The sequence below is a fragment of the Cervus elaphus genome, chromosome 20 (assembly GCF_910594005.1).
Source record: "Cervus elaphus chromosome 20, mCerEla1.1, whole genome shotgun sequence".
Lineage (NCBI taxonomy): Eukaryota > Metazoa > Chordata > Mammalia > Artiodactyla > Cervidae > Cervus > Cervus elaphus.
In genome coordinates this window covers 44,016,727-44,034,679 of record NC_057834.1, presented here as the reverse complement: position 1 = coordinate 44,034,679, position 17,953 = coordinate 44,016,727, and the positions used below count along the sequence as shown (strand labels likewise).

At 49.6% G+C, this 17,953-nt stretch overlaps 1 protein-coding gene across 5 annotated transcripts; it reads right to left on the bottom strand.

Moving 5' to 3' along the window:
- Positions 1-3: 3 nt before the first annotated feature.
- On the bottom strand, positions 4-17,825 carry ITGA10 (integrin subunit alpha 10). Of its 5 annotated transcripts, none has more exons than XM_043875950.1 (30): positions 17,060-17,825; positions 15,455-15,566; positions 15,146-15,255; positions 14,471-14,562; positions 14,130-14,244; positions 13,059-13,186; positions 12,737-12,885; positions 11,369-11,519; positions 11,055-11,220; positions 10,845-10,918; positions 10,457-10,601; positions 10,102-10,250; positions 9,721-9,864; positions 9,384-9,587; positions 8,257-8,387; positions 7,681-7,847; positions 7,442-7,584; positions 6,905-7,018; positions 6,612-6,697; positions 6,316-6,457; positions 6,072-6,164; positions 5,845-5,921; positions 5,600-5,689; positions 5,081-5,165; positions 4,799-4,912; positions 4,453-4,533; positions 4,187-4,300; positions 2,331-2,426; positions 1,942-2,055; positions 4-1,647 (listed from the first exon to the last, which is right to left on the bottom strand). In XM_043875950.1, exons 1-30 carry the CDS (start codon positions 17,109-17,111, stop codon positions 1,582-1,584), a joined length of 3,504 nt encoding a protein of 1,167 aa, XP_043731885.1. In that variant the 5' UTR covers positions 17,112-17,825; the 3' UTR covers positions 4-1,581. The 5 variants fall into 5 exon arrangements, with proteins under 5 accessions (XP_043731885.1, XP_043731886.1, XP_043731887.1 ...); XM_043875951.1 differs by having other exon boundaries at positions 5,600-5,686; XM_043875952.1 differs by having other exon boundaries at positions 8,257-8,360.
- Positions 17,826-17,953: the final 128 nt, after the last annotated feature.

Sequence of the window (17,953 nt, the reverse complement as noted above, 5' to 3'; positions counted from 1 at the left end):
AAGTCATTTGATACTGAACTTTATTTGTTCTGACCATCTGATAAACTGTCCACCCTATTAGGAAACAGAGACAATGCTGTCTGTAAAAGGTCAGAGAGAAGTCAAAATAAACTCTCTGACCAGATCTCAAGAACAGCCCTGGAGGAGAATCTGTGGCTGCTAGTCAACTGCCCAGTCAGGTCCCCTCTCTCCTTGGCTGTAAATGGGTGTTGATTCTTCAAGTTGCTGTCAGAACTGCTCTCTGGAAACCAATATCTGACTTTGGTATCCAGAGTCTTGGTTACAAAGAACTGAAAGTTACCCAGTTGTCAAGGAGAATCCACTTCTCTTTACTGGCCATGACCAAAAAGTGAGAGTTGGGGGTGAGGGGGTGGAGGGTGGGGGTTGTTCAGAGATAGAAATTAACTTGGGAATTTCCAGTAAACATTAGGCAAGGGCTGGCAAACTGATGCCACCAGAGAAGCCTCACAAGGTATGGCTGGAGATGCCCCAGAAATATTTCGTAGGAGCTATTTGTGCTATATAACCAGTGCCAAACAAGTAAGGGCTTGCTTCCCAGAGACCTCTTGCCACCTTCTTCAGCTTCTTCCTTAATTCAGACCCCACTTGTTCAGACCCTTTGGTGCTTCTGCCTCCCAAATCTAGTAAGGTGAAAGGGTTTCGCATCATCAAGCAGCAATCCTGTCCCTTCTCTCTAGTTTCTATAAGGAGGCTCCAAGGAGGGCTTAAGAGGGTGTGCGGCCTGAGAAGAAAAAAATGCCTGGGGCATCCAGTCTTTCCTGTTATTCCAGCTCTAGCCACATGGGGGCCCCTGGCTCCAGAGAATCCGGCACCCAGCCCTGGCTTTGCTCCCAGGGAAGGCTGCAGAGCTGGGACACCCTTGCCCAACAGGCCTGGAGCAGTTCCCTTTCACCAGCACCTGAGGGCGGGCGAGCGCGGGCGACTGCACCATGAAAGTCTCAGGTTTCAGGGGGAATGGCAGTTGCCTGTCTAAAGGCTTCTCTGTTTCTTGGAATTGTACAGAATGTCTCTGTGGCTTTTCCTCCTCCCTCCTTTTTTCCTGTTGACTCTCCCCATCCGGCCCTCTGAATCACCAGACTCCACAGGAAAGCAGCAGATGTTGACTTTACTTCGTGCAAGCCAACGTCAGCGCTCTCCTGTGGAGTGGGGAGAAGGCAGGAAGGTGAGAGGTGGGGGAATGGTGGAAGATAACCCTCGTCCTTTCCAGTGGGGGAATCTGAAAGAAGTCAGGGACCTAGGCAAAAAAAAAATGCTTGATTCCCAGGGACGGGGGAAAAAAGGGGCCCTACACTAAGGCCCCAGTGTAAGCTCTGAAGCCAGGATCACACGGAGGGAAGCACAGGGTGGGAATGTTCCTGGTTTTAGTGCCAGCCCTTCTTGTCTGAGGTGAGGCCTCATCTCTTGCCAGCAGCATCCTCATGACTCAAGTCAGGCTGCAGGTCGGGGGAGACAGTCCAGAGGCTTTCTTCCTCTTGCACCATCTGAGCCCCCAAACTTCTGCTCTTAGGCAAGTCTTTTGGAGAAGCTGTAAGAGAGGTCTTTATGGATTTTATTCTACATTCATTGCTCCAATTTCTCTTCTCTTTTTTCTCCCTCGGGTACTTTCTTCCGGGCAAAGAAGCCAAACTGTAGGGAAAGAGATAAGGGTCATCACCAAATGCCCTGCCTGGGGACCCTGCCAAAGGCCCTTAGAGGTATCTGAAGCCTTCAGTTTGTTCTGCTTCCAAAAATGAGATTCAAATTTATTTCATTTGACTTTGGTTTAATTCAACTAAGATTCGTGGAGGACAGTGAAGGAGATCTGGAGACACTCACAGCCTGCTTAGTTGCCCAGCACAAACCCAGTTTTCTTTGCTGTAATGAAGGATACCTTAACTCATGGGCACCATGCCCCATACTGTCCACTACAGCAGTGCTTACCTTCCAAAGGCAGAAAACAAGTAGAGCAAGCAGGAGCAGCCCTCCCAGGACACTGCCAATGAGGATCCACAGAGAGATGAGGACAGGGCGGGACTGAATCACCTCCAGGAGGCTCTGCATAGAGAGGCGAGCTGGTTTTTACTTGCACCCTTTTGCTCAATTAGCTTCACCCCACACTGTAGCAAACTCAGCCCCCAAACAGAAGAATAAAAGGGAAGAAACTGAGGTCAGAATGGAGGCAGGGGGATCCACCATTCTGATTGATCGCTTCTGACTCCCTGAATGCTGCCTAATGAAGACACCCCTGTTGTGAACAAGCTCACGGGTGCCCTGATGCTATCGCCACCCTTACTAGTTTCACAGCTCTCAAACTCAGTCTCCAGCCCTACCTCACTCCACCGGGAGGCTTCAGTCAGCAGTAGGACGCTGCCCTCTTCAGTGCCCAGTTCGAAGGTACTGACCACTGTCAGAGACTTGAATTTGGCCTGTGGAATGGAAAGAGATTTAAAGTGAGCCATGAAAAAAAAGTTTTTTAATAAATAAATAAATAAAAATTTAAAAAATAAAATAAAGTGAGCCATGATTGGCCTCCCTGGTGGCTCAGCGGTAAAGAACCGCCTGCCAATGCAGGAGACTGGGGTTCGATTCCTGGTTCTGGAAGATCCCCTAGAGAAGAAAATGGTAACCCACTCTAGTATTCTTGCCTGGGAAATCCCATGGACAGAGGAGCCTGACGGGCTATAGTCCATGGGGTTGCAAAAAAGTCAGACACGACTTAGCGACTAACAACAACAAATACATCATCAGGTGGAACAGGTCTCAGGATCCTAATGGCAAAAATGAGGCTGGGGGGATAACTTCCAGGACCCTCAAGACCAGAAGAAAAGGTTGGAGAGCAATAGGGAAAGAGAAGAAGGGTAACAGATGGGAAGCCTGTGGCCCTTCATAGACTCTGCATGCTCTACTCCTCAGGAAATGCATTCAACGCCTCTTTTTTTGGCTAACTCCTACTCTTCCTTCAGGTTGAAGTTTAGATGTCATCCCCTCTGGGAAGTAAAAAGGTGCTTCCTCCTAATCCCCATCACCCTGGACTAGGTTATAATATTCTGTTTATTTCTCTTTCACCTCTGTTGAACAATAAGATCCTTGAGGTCAAGTGTTAGTAACTTATGTGTCCCTAGTGCCTAGCACAACTTCTCAATAAACCTTTGTTAAAAGAGTAAATAAATGAATGAAAAAAGGATACCAAAGAGAGATAAAGAGAGAATCGGACTTAGAGAAGGATGGTCTGTCAGACTTAACTTTCCTGAAAAATGCCTACATCCCAGGGATCTTATATTATTCAAAGTAGATGGCACACAGGAAAATACAATATAAACTCCTAGTAGTAAACAGCTGTTATAATTAAGATATCATTGCCCTGCTAAGGAACTCACACTGACTCCTGACTGCCTATCATGTTAAATTCAACTCCTCAGCTTTAAAGAATTTTCATAATTTAGATCGCTTTCACTATACAATAAATATCACTTCCCACTACCCTCCATGCATATCCTACATGTAATATCAACTCTTTACTGGTTCATTTAATAAAATTATATTAAATCACTATAATGAGTTAACTAGACATGCTCAGTCGTGTCTGACTCTTTGCAACTGCATGGACTGTAGCCTGCCAGGCTCCTCTGTCCATGGAATTTTCCAGGCAAGGATACCAGAATGGGTTGCTATTTCCTTTTCCAGGAGATCTTCCCAACCCAGGGATCAAACCCGCATATATTACGTCTCCTGCATTGGCAGGCAGGTTCTTTACCCAGGAACCTTTTACTAGTGTCATCTGGGAAGCCATGATGCTAAATGTTGGGTATATTCTCCTTAGTCACAGGGGAGTATATACATAACACAGGGCCTTTTATATAGTAGGCATTTGATAGATTGATTGAATTTAGGTATCCTATATACCTTAGTGATAATAACACTAAGGGATGATAAGTGGAGGATAATACAAGAACAGTAACTAGCTTTGAGTGAGTGCATCTCATTAGTTTGTTCTTTACAACAACCTCATGAAGTAGATATTTTCTTCCTTATTTTACAGATGAGGAGAAAGAAGCTTAGAATAATGAAATAACATTGCTAGTAGGAGGCAAAGCTCAAACTTGAACATGAATCTGTCTCCGAAATGCCTATGCTAAAGTCCCAGAGAGCAGCAGCAGGGGAGAATAGTAGAAAAGGAAAAGTTTACCCTCCGGAAAAATTCATTGTGAACCAGCCTCAGTAGTCCAACAGAGATCTCGGTCCCCTTTGCCAGCCGCCCCAGGTGGCACCTCACAACCTGGCAGCGGGTATTGCTCTCATTCTACCGGAAGAGAGAAACTGATCAGGACCCTGGAGGGGGAACAATCCCCACGCCCCACTCCGGGCTCTACCTTCCACCCCAAAGCTCTGAACTCCACTGCTCCTCCCTGCATTCCTGCTCTGGACAACTTCTTCACCCTCTGTGACTCATACCAGCCTGCTTGTGTGCTGAAGCTCCTCTGGATGCACAGGGGGCCCTGGGGGTTCGGTCAGGTTCTGCACTGTGCAGCTTGCCTAGAGGAAGAGCCAACTTGAGGGATCCCCTGGATGGCGAGAGGCCGGCCCCTCCAGGCTGAGCAGGAGCACACCAGCCACACTCTTGAAGTTCTTCCCTGGGTAATCCCTTTCTTTCTTCTCAAAGAAGGTACATATGGAAAAGAAAGCACCCCACCCCCCAGAGAGGGAGGATCCCTGAGAGCAGAGACCCAGCAGATGAGGAGCTGGGTGAGTCCACCAGATCAAGGTGGCAGGGTTCCATTGGCCCCCAGGCCAGACTCACATTGTTAGTGATGACTTGAGACAGTGACAGGAAGTAGTTGCCCCCATAGGCCACAGCTGGAAGGAGGGCTGAGATGATGAGGCCGCTGACCACATAGCAGCCAAGGTTCTGAACCTAAAGGGAGGATTGGAAAAGGAAGGGGTGAGAGACAGAGAAAGACCCTTCCTCACCTGTTCCACTTTACCCTCGAGGCCACTGAAATCTAAGAGAGACCCTTCCCATCCTTTTCCCAGGACTCCTCTCCATCCCTCTGCTCATGCCAAGGCCCCTCTGGCTTCTTACCCTAAGAGTGGTTTTGAATTCGGGGCCAGGGCCCACTGGGAGGGTTCCATAGGGGTGGACCTCATAGCGGTGCAGAGTGGACTCGCTGCGTGGACACCAAGTCAGGAGGTATATGGTCACAGCCATGACACAGAAACACAGGCATATGATCAGCACACGGACAGATTCATGGTAGGAAGGGCCAGCACACGGATAAAGATATGGGGGTACACAGCGAAGACAGAAATGAAATATGACATAGACTTGGCATAAACTTTATGGCCACATCCCACCACCCCAGCTCCAACCCCCAGGGCCCAGCAAAGCCCTACAACTAGGATGTATAGGTATACCCATACCTAGGAAAGAGAAATGCTTAAAAGGGAAGGTTCAGCATGAGTGGGATTAAGGCCAAAAAGATGGGGCAACCCCAAGGGTTTGCTGTTCAGAAACACTGAAGCACATGGAGGGAGAGGGAGCAAACATAAAGAGGACGAGTCTGGGGTCAGAATGGGGTCCCAGTGAGGAGCTAAGCCATACCTGGAGAATAGGAGGTGAGGCTCATACTGAATGTAGGCTGAGGTCTGGGCTGTGTTATCTTGAAGCGTTCCATTTCTCTCCAGGCTACTGCTGTAGGGTCAAGGGGAAGGCTCACAGCCCAGCCCTGTCTCAGACACCCTTCTCTGGAGTGAGGGAGTCATGCTGCTTCCATCCCCACCCTCATTCCCACACCACCATCAAGACCTAACAGGAGAGGGCTGGGAGGAGATGCCCACTCCTCTCACCTGGTGGCTGTCAGCTTCACAAGGACCTGGCTCAGGAGGAAGGAGCAGCTAAACTCAAACTCTAGCAGGAAGGTCACCTAGGGGCAAGGGACATGATAGGTTTCTCTTCACGAGATAACTACAGAGGAATGTAGCCTCTGTGAGCCTCCTTCCCTAAACTCCCAGGCCCCACGGATTCCAGCCCCTAATCTCTCAAAGCCCCCTTCTCATCCTGGGCCCCGACTCACCTTGGCTCCCATCTGGAAGACAGGATGCCCCACGCTGCAGAGCCGGGCATGCGCAGAGGGGGCTGCACACTCCACCTTCACTGGGCTGTTGCTCTGAGAACAGAGGAAGCACGCTGTGCTGGGGCTGCGACTGCCCTCTTGCCTGCGGCCTCTAAACACAGCCTTTCCCAGAGGTCCTCAGAGCAAGCACTCCAATTGGCTTCCTTCTTCCCTGACTCCCCTGAACTCCCTTCCCCAAGGGCACCTGAGGAGTAAAACTGGACAGGTGGAGGTTTCTGGAGAAGCCGAGACTCAGGCTAGTGTTGTAGGCATTCTCCTTCTTGTTCTCCAGAGTTGCTGATACCAGCACTTTCCGCCGACCACCTCGAACCACGAACGGGTCCTTCCTAGGAGTGGTGGATAAAGGACAGCCCAGAGTTGAAGGAGAGCCAGAAGTCTCGCTTCTGTTTTCCTGGGCAAGAAACAGCCCTCCATCTCCCTTCAAGTCCCTTTAGGTCTGTCTCAAGTCAGCCCGGTTTGGCCCGTTCATGTCCATCCCACCTGGAGCCTCTGATGTCCATATTAGCCTGAAGTACCAAATCTGTGACACATTCATTGTCAGGGCCACAGTCCTTGGAGAACGGGACCTAGAGGAGAGAGAAGGGGCTGAGGACTGAGAGGAAGGCATGGGAGAAAGGAATGGGATTGGAGGACAAGTGAAAAGAGAAGAGTGGGTGCCTAGGTCAGATTCCACTGTGATCTCATGTCTGCCCCCACCCCTTTCTCCTGAATTCACTGAGAAGTGCAATGTGGTGACGCAGGGGCGGGGGCGGACAGGGCTTGGCACTGCTGACCAGCTTTCGGATGGAGGTGGGTGAGCCCTCATCCAGCACGGGCCCTGGCTTTGTGGTGTTGTCCAAAGCAAATGTCACAGTCAAGGACACTGGTCGGAGGTAATCTGAAGTATCCTGAGAGAAACCAGAGTGAAGGATCATGGGGAACCAGGGTAAGGGAGACGACCCAGGAATCTTGGTAGAATGTGGCAATTACACTGATCATTTACTGAGCACTTCCTGTGTGCTAGGTACTGTCCTAAGGTTTTATCAATACTATTACATTTAATTCTAAGACAACTCCTGTAACGTTGTTATTATTAATTTCCCCTTTTCAGGCAAAGAAACTAAGGTTTGCAGGTGATGTGACTTGCCAGAATGCACAGGTGCTAAATGGCAGAGCAGGATTCAAACCCAGATCAGCCTGCCTCCAAAGTCTGAACTCTCTCACTTTTCCCGCTTTGGCTTTCTTGCCTATCCAACAGAATCTCCTTCTCTGATGCAGCCTTCCCCTCGCTCCCAGGCCCTGATGCCAAGCAGTTCCTGCCCCCTCCTCACCAGCACGTGGAAGTGCAGTTGCTCACAAGTGACGTTCCCCACACTGAGCCGGAGCCGCCGAGGGGACAGCCTCTGGCCAGAGCCGTCAAATGCTGCCCGGGCTGCAGTTGTCCACTCGTCCAGCGATGCTGTGAACCGCACATCTGAATGGGGTGGGCAAGAGTGCGGGTGGAGAGGGGCCCTGAGACTAGGGCAGGGAGGGGTTGGACTGCTGCCCAGGGTGCACTCTAGTCACTCACAGAATCGGCGATCCCAGCGGCCAGGAGTGCGGGAGGTCACTTGGAAGCAAAGGGCTGCGGACAGGCAGGTTGCCTCCTGGCCTCGCCGCTTACAGTCCCTCTGAACCACGCTGATGGCCGGCGGGGTCACATCTAGTGAAGGGGCCAGGCGGACAATGGGCCGGGAGCTGGGAACAGGGTGGGAAAGAAAGTCTAGCCATGGGAGGAAAGCCCTTAGAGAAAGGCGATCCCCAGTATTTGCCTCCCTGAGGTCAAAGGAAAGAATAAGGAGCTGGGCGGACACATGAGTCACCCTCCCCTGAACCTCTGGACAGAAGTAAGCTAATAGCTGATATTCAATAAGCACTTGCCATGTGCTCTAGGCATGGTGTTTAGATCTTTGTACGGATTATCACATTTAATCCTCACCACAAGCCTATAAGGCAGGTATAGTTATTACTCCCATTTTGTAAACTAGGATAATGGAAGCACAGAGTAAGTTGATCAAGAAGCCGGATGTAAGTCTGTGACTCCAAAGCCCTTGCTTTTAACAGCTGTGCCACGTTGGCCACTGCTGCCTGAGCTGGGACTGCTCACCTGAGCAGGATGGCTGCCCCTTGGGCACCCACGGCCACATCGACCAGGTCATCACCATCGAGATCCAGCCGGCCATCCACACTTCGGCCAAAGTAGCTGAGGGCCTGCGGCATGGAGACAGCGGCAATCCGCTGAGAGGGAGAGAGGAGAGACTGAGCAGGGACTCACACACCTGGTTTCTGAGGCCTCCCGTCCGGCTTTTTCTAATTCTCCCCTCAAGCATGAGGCTGCTGCTACTGCTGCTAGGTCGCTTCAGTCATGTCCGATTCTGTGCGACCCCATAGACGGCAGCCCACCAGGCTCCCCTGTCCCTGGGATTCTCCAGGCAAGAACACTGGAGTGGGTTGCCATTTCCTTCTCCAATGCATGAAAGTGAAAAGTGAAAGTGAAAAGTAAAAGTGAAATCGCTCAGTCGTTTCCAACTCCCAGCAACCCCATGGACTGCAGCCTACCAGGCTCCTCCATCCATGGGGTTTTCCAGGCAAGAGTACTGGAGTGGGTTGCCATTGCCTTCTTCGCAAGCATGAGGAGGAAGGAGAAAAACCTGTGTGTGTTCAGGAGTCCCTAGTACAGCAAATGTTTCCTGCCCCCATCGCCTCACCTCTTTGACTACTGATTAAAAAAAAACAAAGGCACTTGTTGGACTTCCCAGGTGCATAAGACTCCACCTGCCAATGCAGGGGACGTGGGTTCAATCCCTAATCTGGGAAGATTCCACATGCTGCAGAACAACTAACCCCATGTGCCACAACTACTGAGCCTGCGCTCTAGAGCCCGAGGGTCACAACTACTGAGCCCTCGTGCTGCAGCTACTGAAGCCTGCACTCTCGGACCTGTGAGCCACAGCTACTGAAGCCTGAGAGCCTAGAGCCCGTGCTCTACAACAAGAGAAGCCACCGCAGTCAGAAGGCCGAGCACCTAAACAAACAGTAGCCTCCACTCAGCACAACTAGAGAAAGCCCTTACAAAAGCAACAGACTCAGCCCAGCCAAAAATAAATAAAAATAAACAATAAAAAAAAAGGCACTTGTTCAGCTTGGGTCTCAAGCTCAGGGGAACAATGATAAGAAAAGGGTGTGTACCCCCTTCCCCCCACCATGCCCCTGCTTCATCGGGGCTTTTCTGACCTGTGCAGGACGCGGCCGGACTCCTCTCTGGGCCCCGTGATAGAGGTACAGGGCTCCATGATGCCCATCCTCCAGGGGCGCCCCCACAGCCACATCAGCAAAACCATCTTGGTTCAAATCAGGAAGAGCACTCATGGCAAAGCCAAACCGAGCATCCTGGGGGGATTCTGGCTGAAGTGTTCTCTGGAGTGTCAGCAAGGATGGCTGGTGGCGGTGAGGAGAAGACCGAAGCTGCCGATCAGAGTCCTGACTTGTCGGCCAGCCCTCAAGTGTGTGTGCCTCCCCTCCCCCCTCTACCCGCTAAAGACAAGTTCTAGGGCATCCCAGCAAGTCTCACCTGGCCCACCAGATACACATAAACACGTCCTGTCTCCTTGTTCTGGGGCCCCAGGAACATGGGGGCAGCCACAAGTAAGACATCAGTTGTTCCATCCCCGTCGATGTCCAATGGGCAGAGTTCGCTGCCAAAGTACGAGCCAATCTGGAGAGTGGTGGGCAGTGGTGATCCCAGGGGAAAGGGAAGGCAAGATTATGGGCAAGTGGGAAGCACCTGCTGATCTGGTCCTCACATCCCTGACAACCAGAATTCATCACACATTTCTAAGGCCCCTCTCTTGCCCCTTCACCATCTTCCCACAGCCTGGAATCCCTCCCCCAGCAGCCTGGAGTCCCTGGGGACCCAAGGGCCTCACCCCGCCCCCAACCTTGGATGCCCTACCTGCTCCCCCTGGAGGCTCTGGGCGACCCTCACAGCCCCATCTTTCTTAAGTTGAAAGGCGATGACCTTTCCTCGATGTCTAAACCGAGGAGCCCCTGAGAGAAAGAGGCGGCGACCACCCCGCAAAAACATGGAGGAAACGGAGTAACCTAGAAGTGGAGAAGGAATCAGGGGTGAAAGGGAAAGAAAATGGGGTCAGAGTGGGAGGGTTCCCTAAAGGCACAGAAGGGGGTCCCAAGGAAAGTAGCAGATCAGTGAGAAACTGCATGAGTTAGCAGTGAGTACCTGATAGCCCCCACTGGGGAAGCATTTTCCCCCGCCACCCTCTAGTCCTTTGCAGCTCTCTGCTACTCACCCAGGTAGGCAGCATGGTTCTGCAATGCAGGGGGGAATTCATCTTCCAGGGCTGTCCGTGGTGGGAAGAGGCGGCGACCTTCTTCAAGCCATAACACTGAGCCCCCCCAGTCATAAGCCCCCACCATTCCAAAGAGAATCCCATCCTGTAGGGCAGAACCAGATGGGGTCACTGAAAAGACAGTGGGGAATAAGAAGAAAAAACTCTCCAGGAGTGAGAGGGTCACTGAGGGCAGACTGGGGTCGGTTGGAAAGGCATGGGACGGTCAGCATGGACGTTAGTTAAAGGGGCAGTGTAGAAGAGCACTGGGATTGAAGTTGTCTGAGTTAGAGGCTGGAAGGAGTCAGATGTTGAGAGGGGTCATGGGGGTGGTCAGAGTCTGTCCAACCTTTAGGTGATGAGTAGAGAAGCCAATCTGAGACATTTCCAGCCCAAAGGAGCTTTCATTTTCTCCATGGGACCCTGGAGTGTAAGAAAACATTGAGGCAATATAATGGAAGATGGTTCCCCCTTTGACCTAATAAACTTTTTCCAGGACTCCACCTATACCCCAGAACTCCCCCTGCCCTGTCCTCTTTTTCTCCAGAGTAATCATTACCCTCAAGGCCAAAAATCCGGTCCCCTAATGCATCCACAATGTCAGTCAGTGCTGCTTCATCTGTGACATTGAAGAAGAATTTCTCGTCTGGATCACTGGCAATAGCTCTGATTTCTCGAAGGAAAGAACTGGGGTCTCGCTGCCGCCGGAGGTAGTGACCAAGGACCTGGGGTCAGGAGATCAAGGTGGGGTGTGTTAGTTGTATGTTGTGAGTGGTCTGGGAAGTTATCAATACCAGTTTTCCTTAAGTTCCCAGTCCTCAGTGTCACCATCCCCCCCCCCCCCATCCTTCCAGATCCAGAGTTGATTCTCACAGCAATCCCGTAGCGTGTCACTCTTCCAGCCTCACAGGCCTGCAGTGCTGTGGGAAGCTCCTCTCCATCATGGGACTCCCCATCAGTGACAACCACCAGTAGCCTGGCAGCCTCTGGTCGACCCCCACGGGACTGACTGAATCCTTCTGTACTGAGAAGAGAAACAAAGGAGTGAGGTGGGATCAGATGTGTGCAGATAGATACACATACCCAGTACTTAACACTGTCAGCTGTTCACTGAGGTCAGACCTTTTGCCTTTTAGCCCATTTCCCCAAATGTCTAGCATAGAGACTGGCACACAGTAATAAAAGCTTGTGTCAGGGTGTCCTATAACATACAGAGCAGCATATCATCAATGCAAATAAGTATAAAATCCATCCACTCATAGATTCATTCAGCAAATATTGTATTTAGGGGGATAAATATTAATGGTGAGGGGAAAAAAGTGAAAGTGTTAGTCGCAACCAAATCTTTGGACCCCATGGAATATGCAGCCTGCCTTTCAGTCTCCTCTGTCCACGGAATTCTCCAAGCAAGAATACTGGAGTGGGTTGCCACTCTCTTCTCCAGGGGATCTTCCCAACCCAGGGAATGAACCCAGGTCTCCTGCATTGCAGGCAGATTCTTTATCAGCTGAGCCACCAGTATGTAGAATAAAGAATGGTCAGGTCAGGGGAGTCTTCCCAGAGATGAGTTTTGTCGAGTTAGGAAAATGGGTGAGAACATGAGTGGTGGAAAACCCAAGGGCCAACATCAAAGTGGGAGTGAAGGGGCTTCCCTGGTGGTTCAGTGATTGAGAATCCACTTGCCAATGCAAGGGACACAGGTTTGATCCCTGGTCCAGGAAGGTTCCACATGCCACAGAGCAGCTAAGCCCATAAGCCACAACTACTGAGCCTGTGCTCCAGAGCTCTCGAGCTACAACTACCGAAGCCCAAGAGCCCTACAGCCCTTGCTCCACAAGAGAAGTAACCACAGTGAGAAGCCCATGCACTGCAACGAAGAGTAGCGCCTGCCCGCTGCAACTAGAGAAAGCCTGCACGTGGCAACAAAGACCCAGAGCAGCCAAAAATCAATCAATCAATCAATCAACAAATAACAAATAAATCTTTTTTTAAAAAAGGGGGAGTGGAGGTATACAGACAGAATTCCATCTGCATACGTAAAGCAGAAACATGGAGAGACACAGACAGACACTTTGTAGAAAGGCAATGAGGAATGCAAATGATGGGCAATTTAGACTCACCCCACCTACCATTAGCATGCAAACAAACATAAGCAAGCAACACATGTCAGGATGTAAACACTGCACTCCAAACCTTCCCCTAACCCTTCTGGCCTCCAAACTCCCCTTCCCAGTGTCTCACCAGGCCATCATTATTGCTTGAGCAGTCTTTGTTTCTCGTCCCTCTCGCCGGCTCAGGTTCCTTGCTGCTCTCACCACTTCTTCCTTGGTTCGGAAATCTCCCAGGGACCACTCATGGACAGAGCTCTCTCCATATTGTACCAGTCCCACCTGAGAATAAAGTGTGCACGCTAACAGAGTGTGTGTAATGGGCAGGGGGCGGGAGAAGGAAGTATGTGAGGGAGGGGAGATGAGCACCTGGATACTACTGAAGAAACTGCCTACATTCATCTTCTCTCTCCCTGATTCTTCCCTCCATGCCCACCCATCCTGCCTTCTCTTACCTGTATCTGTTCCGGGTCAATAAACAATCTCCCTACCAGTCTTCGTAGGAAGGTCTGAACTTCAGACCATGGATAGATGCTGTTGGAGCCATCCAAGACAATGACGACATCCATGTATGTGGGGCAGCCTAAGAGAAGGGGTAATGGTGATGGGGAACAGAGAGGCAAAGGATATTGGGCATGGGGGCAACATGGAAAGAAGTCACAGGAAATTGTTAGTCGTTCAATAGTGTCTGACTCCTTGTGACCCCACAGACTATAGCCCACCAGGCTTTTTTGTCCATGGGATTTCCCAGACAAGAATACTGGAATGGGTTGCCATTTCCTTTTCCAGGGGATATTCCTGACCCAGATTGAACCCACGTCTCCTGCAGGCAGGAGTTCTTTACCACTGGCAGGCAGATTCTTTACCACTGTGTCACAGGAGGGCACATTTAATTCAAACTATTAGGCACTTCTTACATACAGGGAAGATTACCCAGTCCTGGGTAAATATAGAACTGAATAAAAGAGAATATGGGAATACATACAGTTGACTCAAAAACAACGAAGAGGGAATTAAGCACAAGTGGAAACTTAGCAGCATTTTATGTTGTGAGAGAACAATAGAGGGTCAGTTCTGATGGTGGGGAATAAAAGGAGGTAGCAACTGAGAAGATACTGAAGACTGGAGATGTTTGAAGAGAACATAAGGAAAGGCATTTGGGTGGAGAACACTTTAAATAAAAGGAGATGGAGGTATAAAAACAGATGACATACACAAGAAAAGTGAAGTGAAGGCTATAGCCAAGGTGTAGGGTATGGAGGGATATAGTGAGAGTTGAGTTCTGAAGTTGGTTAAATCAGTTCGGACACAACTGAGTGACTAAATAAATCAGTTCATGGAGTCTTGATGCCCTGGTAAAGAGGCTGAATTCTTATCTGTTAGGAAACATGGAGCGTTCACAGACACGTTAGGTCACAGTGAGGATAGCCATGCAGGTCCCTGGTCAAGCATCATACATTGAGGCCCCATCTTTTTCCCACCCTGCACCCCCTATTCTGGGGACTTGGGCCCTCCTCCTGGCTCACGTTGTGCGGTGGGTGCCAGGCTTCCCTGGGGCCGGAACGAAGCATCTACACGGGCACATATTCCAGAACTGAAGACAGATGAGCCGCAAGCACGAGACCAGAGAGGGGCACAAGCCTGGGGATTGGTGAGGGAAACAGTTACTCCCAGGCTTGCGAGGGCATCCTCAGAATATGCTCCTTGTCAACGGAGGCAGTGAGACCACTCCCTGAGATTTCCCTTCTTGCTTTCTAGGGTTTTTAACACCTTGACCTCTTCCCATAGACCAATTTCCCTTACCAGACTGCCCTTTTCTCTACCACAAACTTTCAGAGACCCTACCACCACTCTTTCCTTAGCTTACCATGAATCCCCCATTGCCATCTGTCTCTAACAGAGACATCCCCAGGTGCATGTTCACAGCAGGACGAGATGAATTTCCCAGTGGATGGTCACCTGGTTGAAGGGGAGTGGAAGAACATGAGGTCACGAGGTCACAGATGGGGTGACTGAGTTCAAGGTGATTTTGGAAGAGGATGAGAAGGGGTCAGGATCAATTCAAGAACGAGGAGTGTGTGGGATATGGAGGTGAATAAGTGAGGTGTGATATCACTCATATGTGGAATCTAATTTTTTTAACTATATAAATGAACTTGTTTACAAAACAGAAACAGACTCACAGACTTAGAAAACACATTTATGGTTACCAAAGGGGAAATGTAGGGTGGGGGATAAATTAGGAGCTTGAGATTAACATACACACACTGTTAATATAAAATAGATAACCAACAAGGACCTACTGTATAGCACAGGGAACTCTACTCAACATTCTGTAATAACCTATATGAGAAAAGAATCTGAAAAAGAATGGATATATGTGTATGTATAACTGAACCATTTTGCTGTACACTTGAAAATAACACAACATTGTAAATTAACTATAATCCAAAAAAATTTTTTTAAAAAGAAGTGAGATGTAAGGGATCAAAGCCACTAGTATATTAAGGTTAGGGGTTAGAAGAGTGAGGAATCTTCTTACCCAAGTGGCCCTTGGCACAGGGGGCACTGTGGGAGCCCCCTACAAGGCAGCGATAAACGTCCCCCCTTCGGTCACCTGAAGGCCCATCCCAGGGGGCACCCACCAGCATCCTGGGGGGAGGAAATGAATACAAGCACAGTGTGAATATGACACTTAAGATAGGCCAGAGGGAAAGGGCGTGGTGACGGCAAGGCTAGAGCTCCAGTCACTTCCAAAGAACCAGGTTAGTTTCTATTTCCATCCACCTTGGCTCCCCTTTCACAGCTCTACTCCAGTCCCAACCCCTTGGCCCCCTGATTTGCTCCTCACCATCGTCGTCCACCCCCAACATGTTGTAAGACACTGTATCCAAATTCAGTCTCCGGTGGGCCTAGAAATAGGCGTGGGCGATGCACATCCAGGTTAAAGGGGGAGCAGAGACCTGGGGGGTGGGGGTGGGGGGGCAGGATCATAAGGTTAGCAGGAACCAGTCAGAAAGGCTAATGAGTGCAAAGAGGAAAAGGCAGAGAGAAGCCGCAAAGGGAACATACTGATCTCAGCCTAACTCCCTTCGTCTTACAAGCTGCCCTGGACTCCATCAATGTCATGCACTCAGAGCTCCAAGCAAGGATGATTTCCTTCCTGTGTTTGGGTAGAGATGTCTAAGCTGTGGCCCTCTGCCATGCTGTTGCACAGCTGTATTTCCATTCCTATCCTTGAAATCTCATTCACAGACATGCCTGGAAGAGGCAACTTCCTCTTTTCTGTATCATTCCTCCTACACATCCTCCTTTCCAGGCCAAGTGAGGGTTGCCTTTCTGCAGCCCCAGAACAACTATTCTTTCCAAATTCTACCCAAACCCAGGACCACAGGGAGAACAAGAGGAGGCTAGAGAACACTGCATGTTTGGGTCTCTTCTGGTTTCTTCTTGACTCCCAGTATCATTGTTACTCTCTCACTCTTTCTCCAGTGTCTAGGTCTCTGGTTGATTCCAGCCCTGGAAACCTCAGTGGTAATTAACTGGGTGGAGCCACTTGCCTGCCTACACACATGGTTTGCCATCCATCCTTTCCAAGGGTCCCATCACCCCCAAAGTTTCTCACCATCTGCTTCCTAACTCATCCCCCTCCTGACGCCCCTTGCCTGCTTGCATTTCTTCCTTAACTCTCAGCCCACTCTGAAGACCCCCGCAATCATGTCCTGGCTGACTGTTCCCTCCCAACCCCAACCCACTTAAAATCAGAGCTGGTATTTTAGGAAACAAAGATTACAGGGCACTGATGAGGAAAAATTCCAGGCCTCTTGTCCCTCCCATGCTTCTTTTCCTGAGACTTGCTCCTTCAAGTAACCCTTCAGGCCACCCCACCACCACTTTCACCAATGGCTATTGCTCTGTCTCAAAACATGCTCATTTTCAGAAAGGTATTTTGTAAGTGAGCCTTACTGCATCTGGGAAGCTGGCAGGGCTATACTACCAGTAACTGTAGCTCATTGGTTAGATAAACCCAGAGTTCTGACCACACTGTTAGTTATTCCTCAGGAGCCCACAGACCACCAAGGATAGGGAGAATTAGGGAGGGGTGGGGGCGGGTAACAGTAATCAGACTAGCCGCGTGGAAGTTCACATCATGTTTCTTTTTGGTCAACTCCAAGGTTTAGGACAAAGTTTTATATAATTGGACATAAATATTACACAAGGCAGTGGACAGCTTCAGCCTTTGCCAGGCAGTCATATGTGTGGGCATAAGAATGCAAACCCATGCATGCATGCGCACACATGTACACACATACACACACACACACACACACACACAACATAGAACCAGTTAACCTCACCACCTAACTCCCAAAGAATTTTAACTGTAAAGGTCCCAAGGCCAAAAATCTGTGTATCTTCCATTCCCACCAGAAACCAAGAAGTTAACCTCCCTCACCTGTCAGGAACATCAGGGGCAAGAACAGGTGAGGGATGAGGGGGAATTCCATGCCTTGATGTTCTCTGTCCGTGTGAGAAGTCCTCTCTGCCTCTGTCCCTCTCCTTCTCTGTTTTCTTTACTTTCCCTCCCATCCTGCCCCCTCCCACCAGCAGCTAAAAATAAAGTTGGAAGGAATGGGAGGAGTGATGGTGGGGAACTGTGGGGAGCCCTAGCCCAAGGAAAGGAGGAATGAGCGATTTTAGTGTATTTCTCTGCCTTGGTGCTGCCCCCTGGAGGCATCATTTCAGTTTCCAAAGAGAACGTAACTCTTGACTTTCTGTCATTTCTTTCTATTCCTTTTTTTCTGTCCTTTGTTGTTTGAAGCAATAATGCTTTCCCCGAGTTTGGAATAGAAGATAGGAGTGGGAAATAGATTCTTTTTACAACCTAACCTTACTTATCTCAATCTGGAATATGGAAAATTAAAGAGTTGATAACAGTGATACCATTTCCCCACCTACTCAAAGAGTCCGAACAAGTGAAGACACAGCCCACCCACAAACCAAGACTCACCCACTCCACTTAGTTCTGCATGTGACTCTTAGCCTATGCTACCTATGGTATTATAGCTTTTGGAGGAAATATAAACCATAAATTGGTATGGGGTATGTTTTGTGGAACCAGTATAATTACTTTACCATTATACCCTCATCTCCTCAGCTAGGTTATAAACTTCTGCAGTTGGGACCATGGTGCCTCTTAGCTTTTATATATCTACCACTTAGTATCATGGCCTACATACTGTAGACACTCAATAAAAGTCTGCAGGTAATGATGCCAGTGGCTAATCCCATGGAAAACCCAAACCAAAGTAACAGAAATAGGGGCCTCAGATGACCAGAACACACAGGA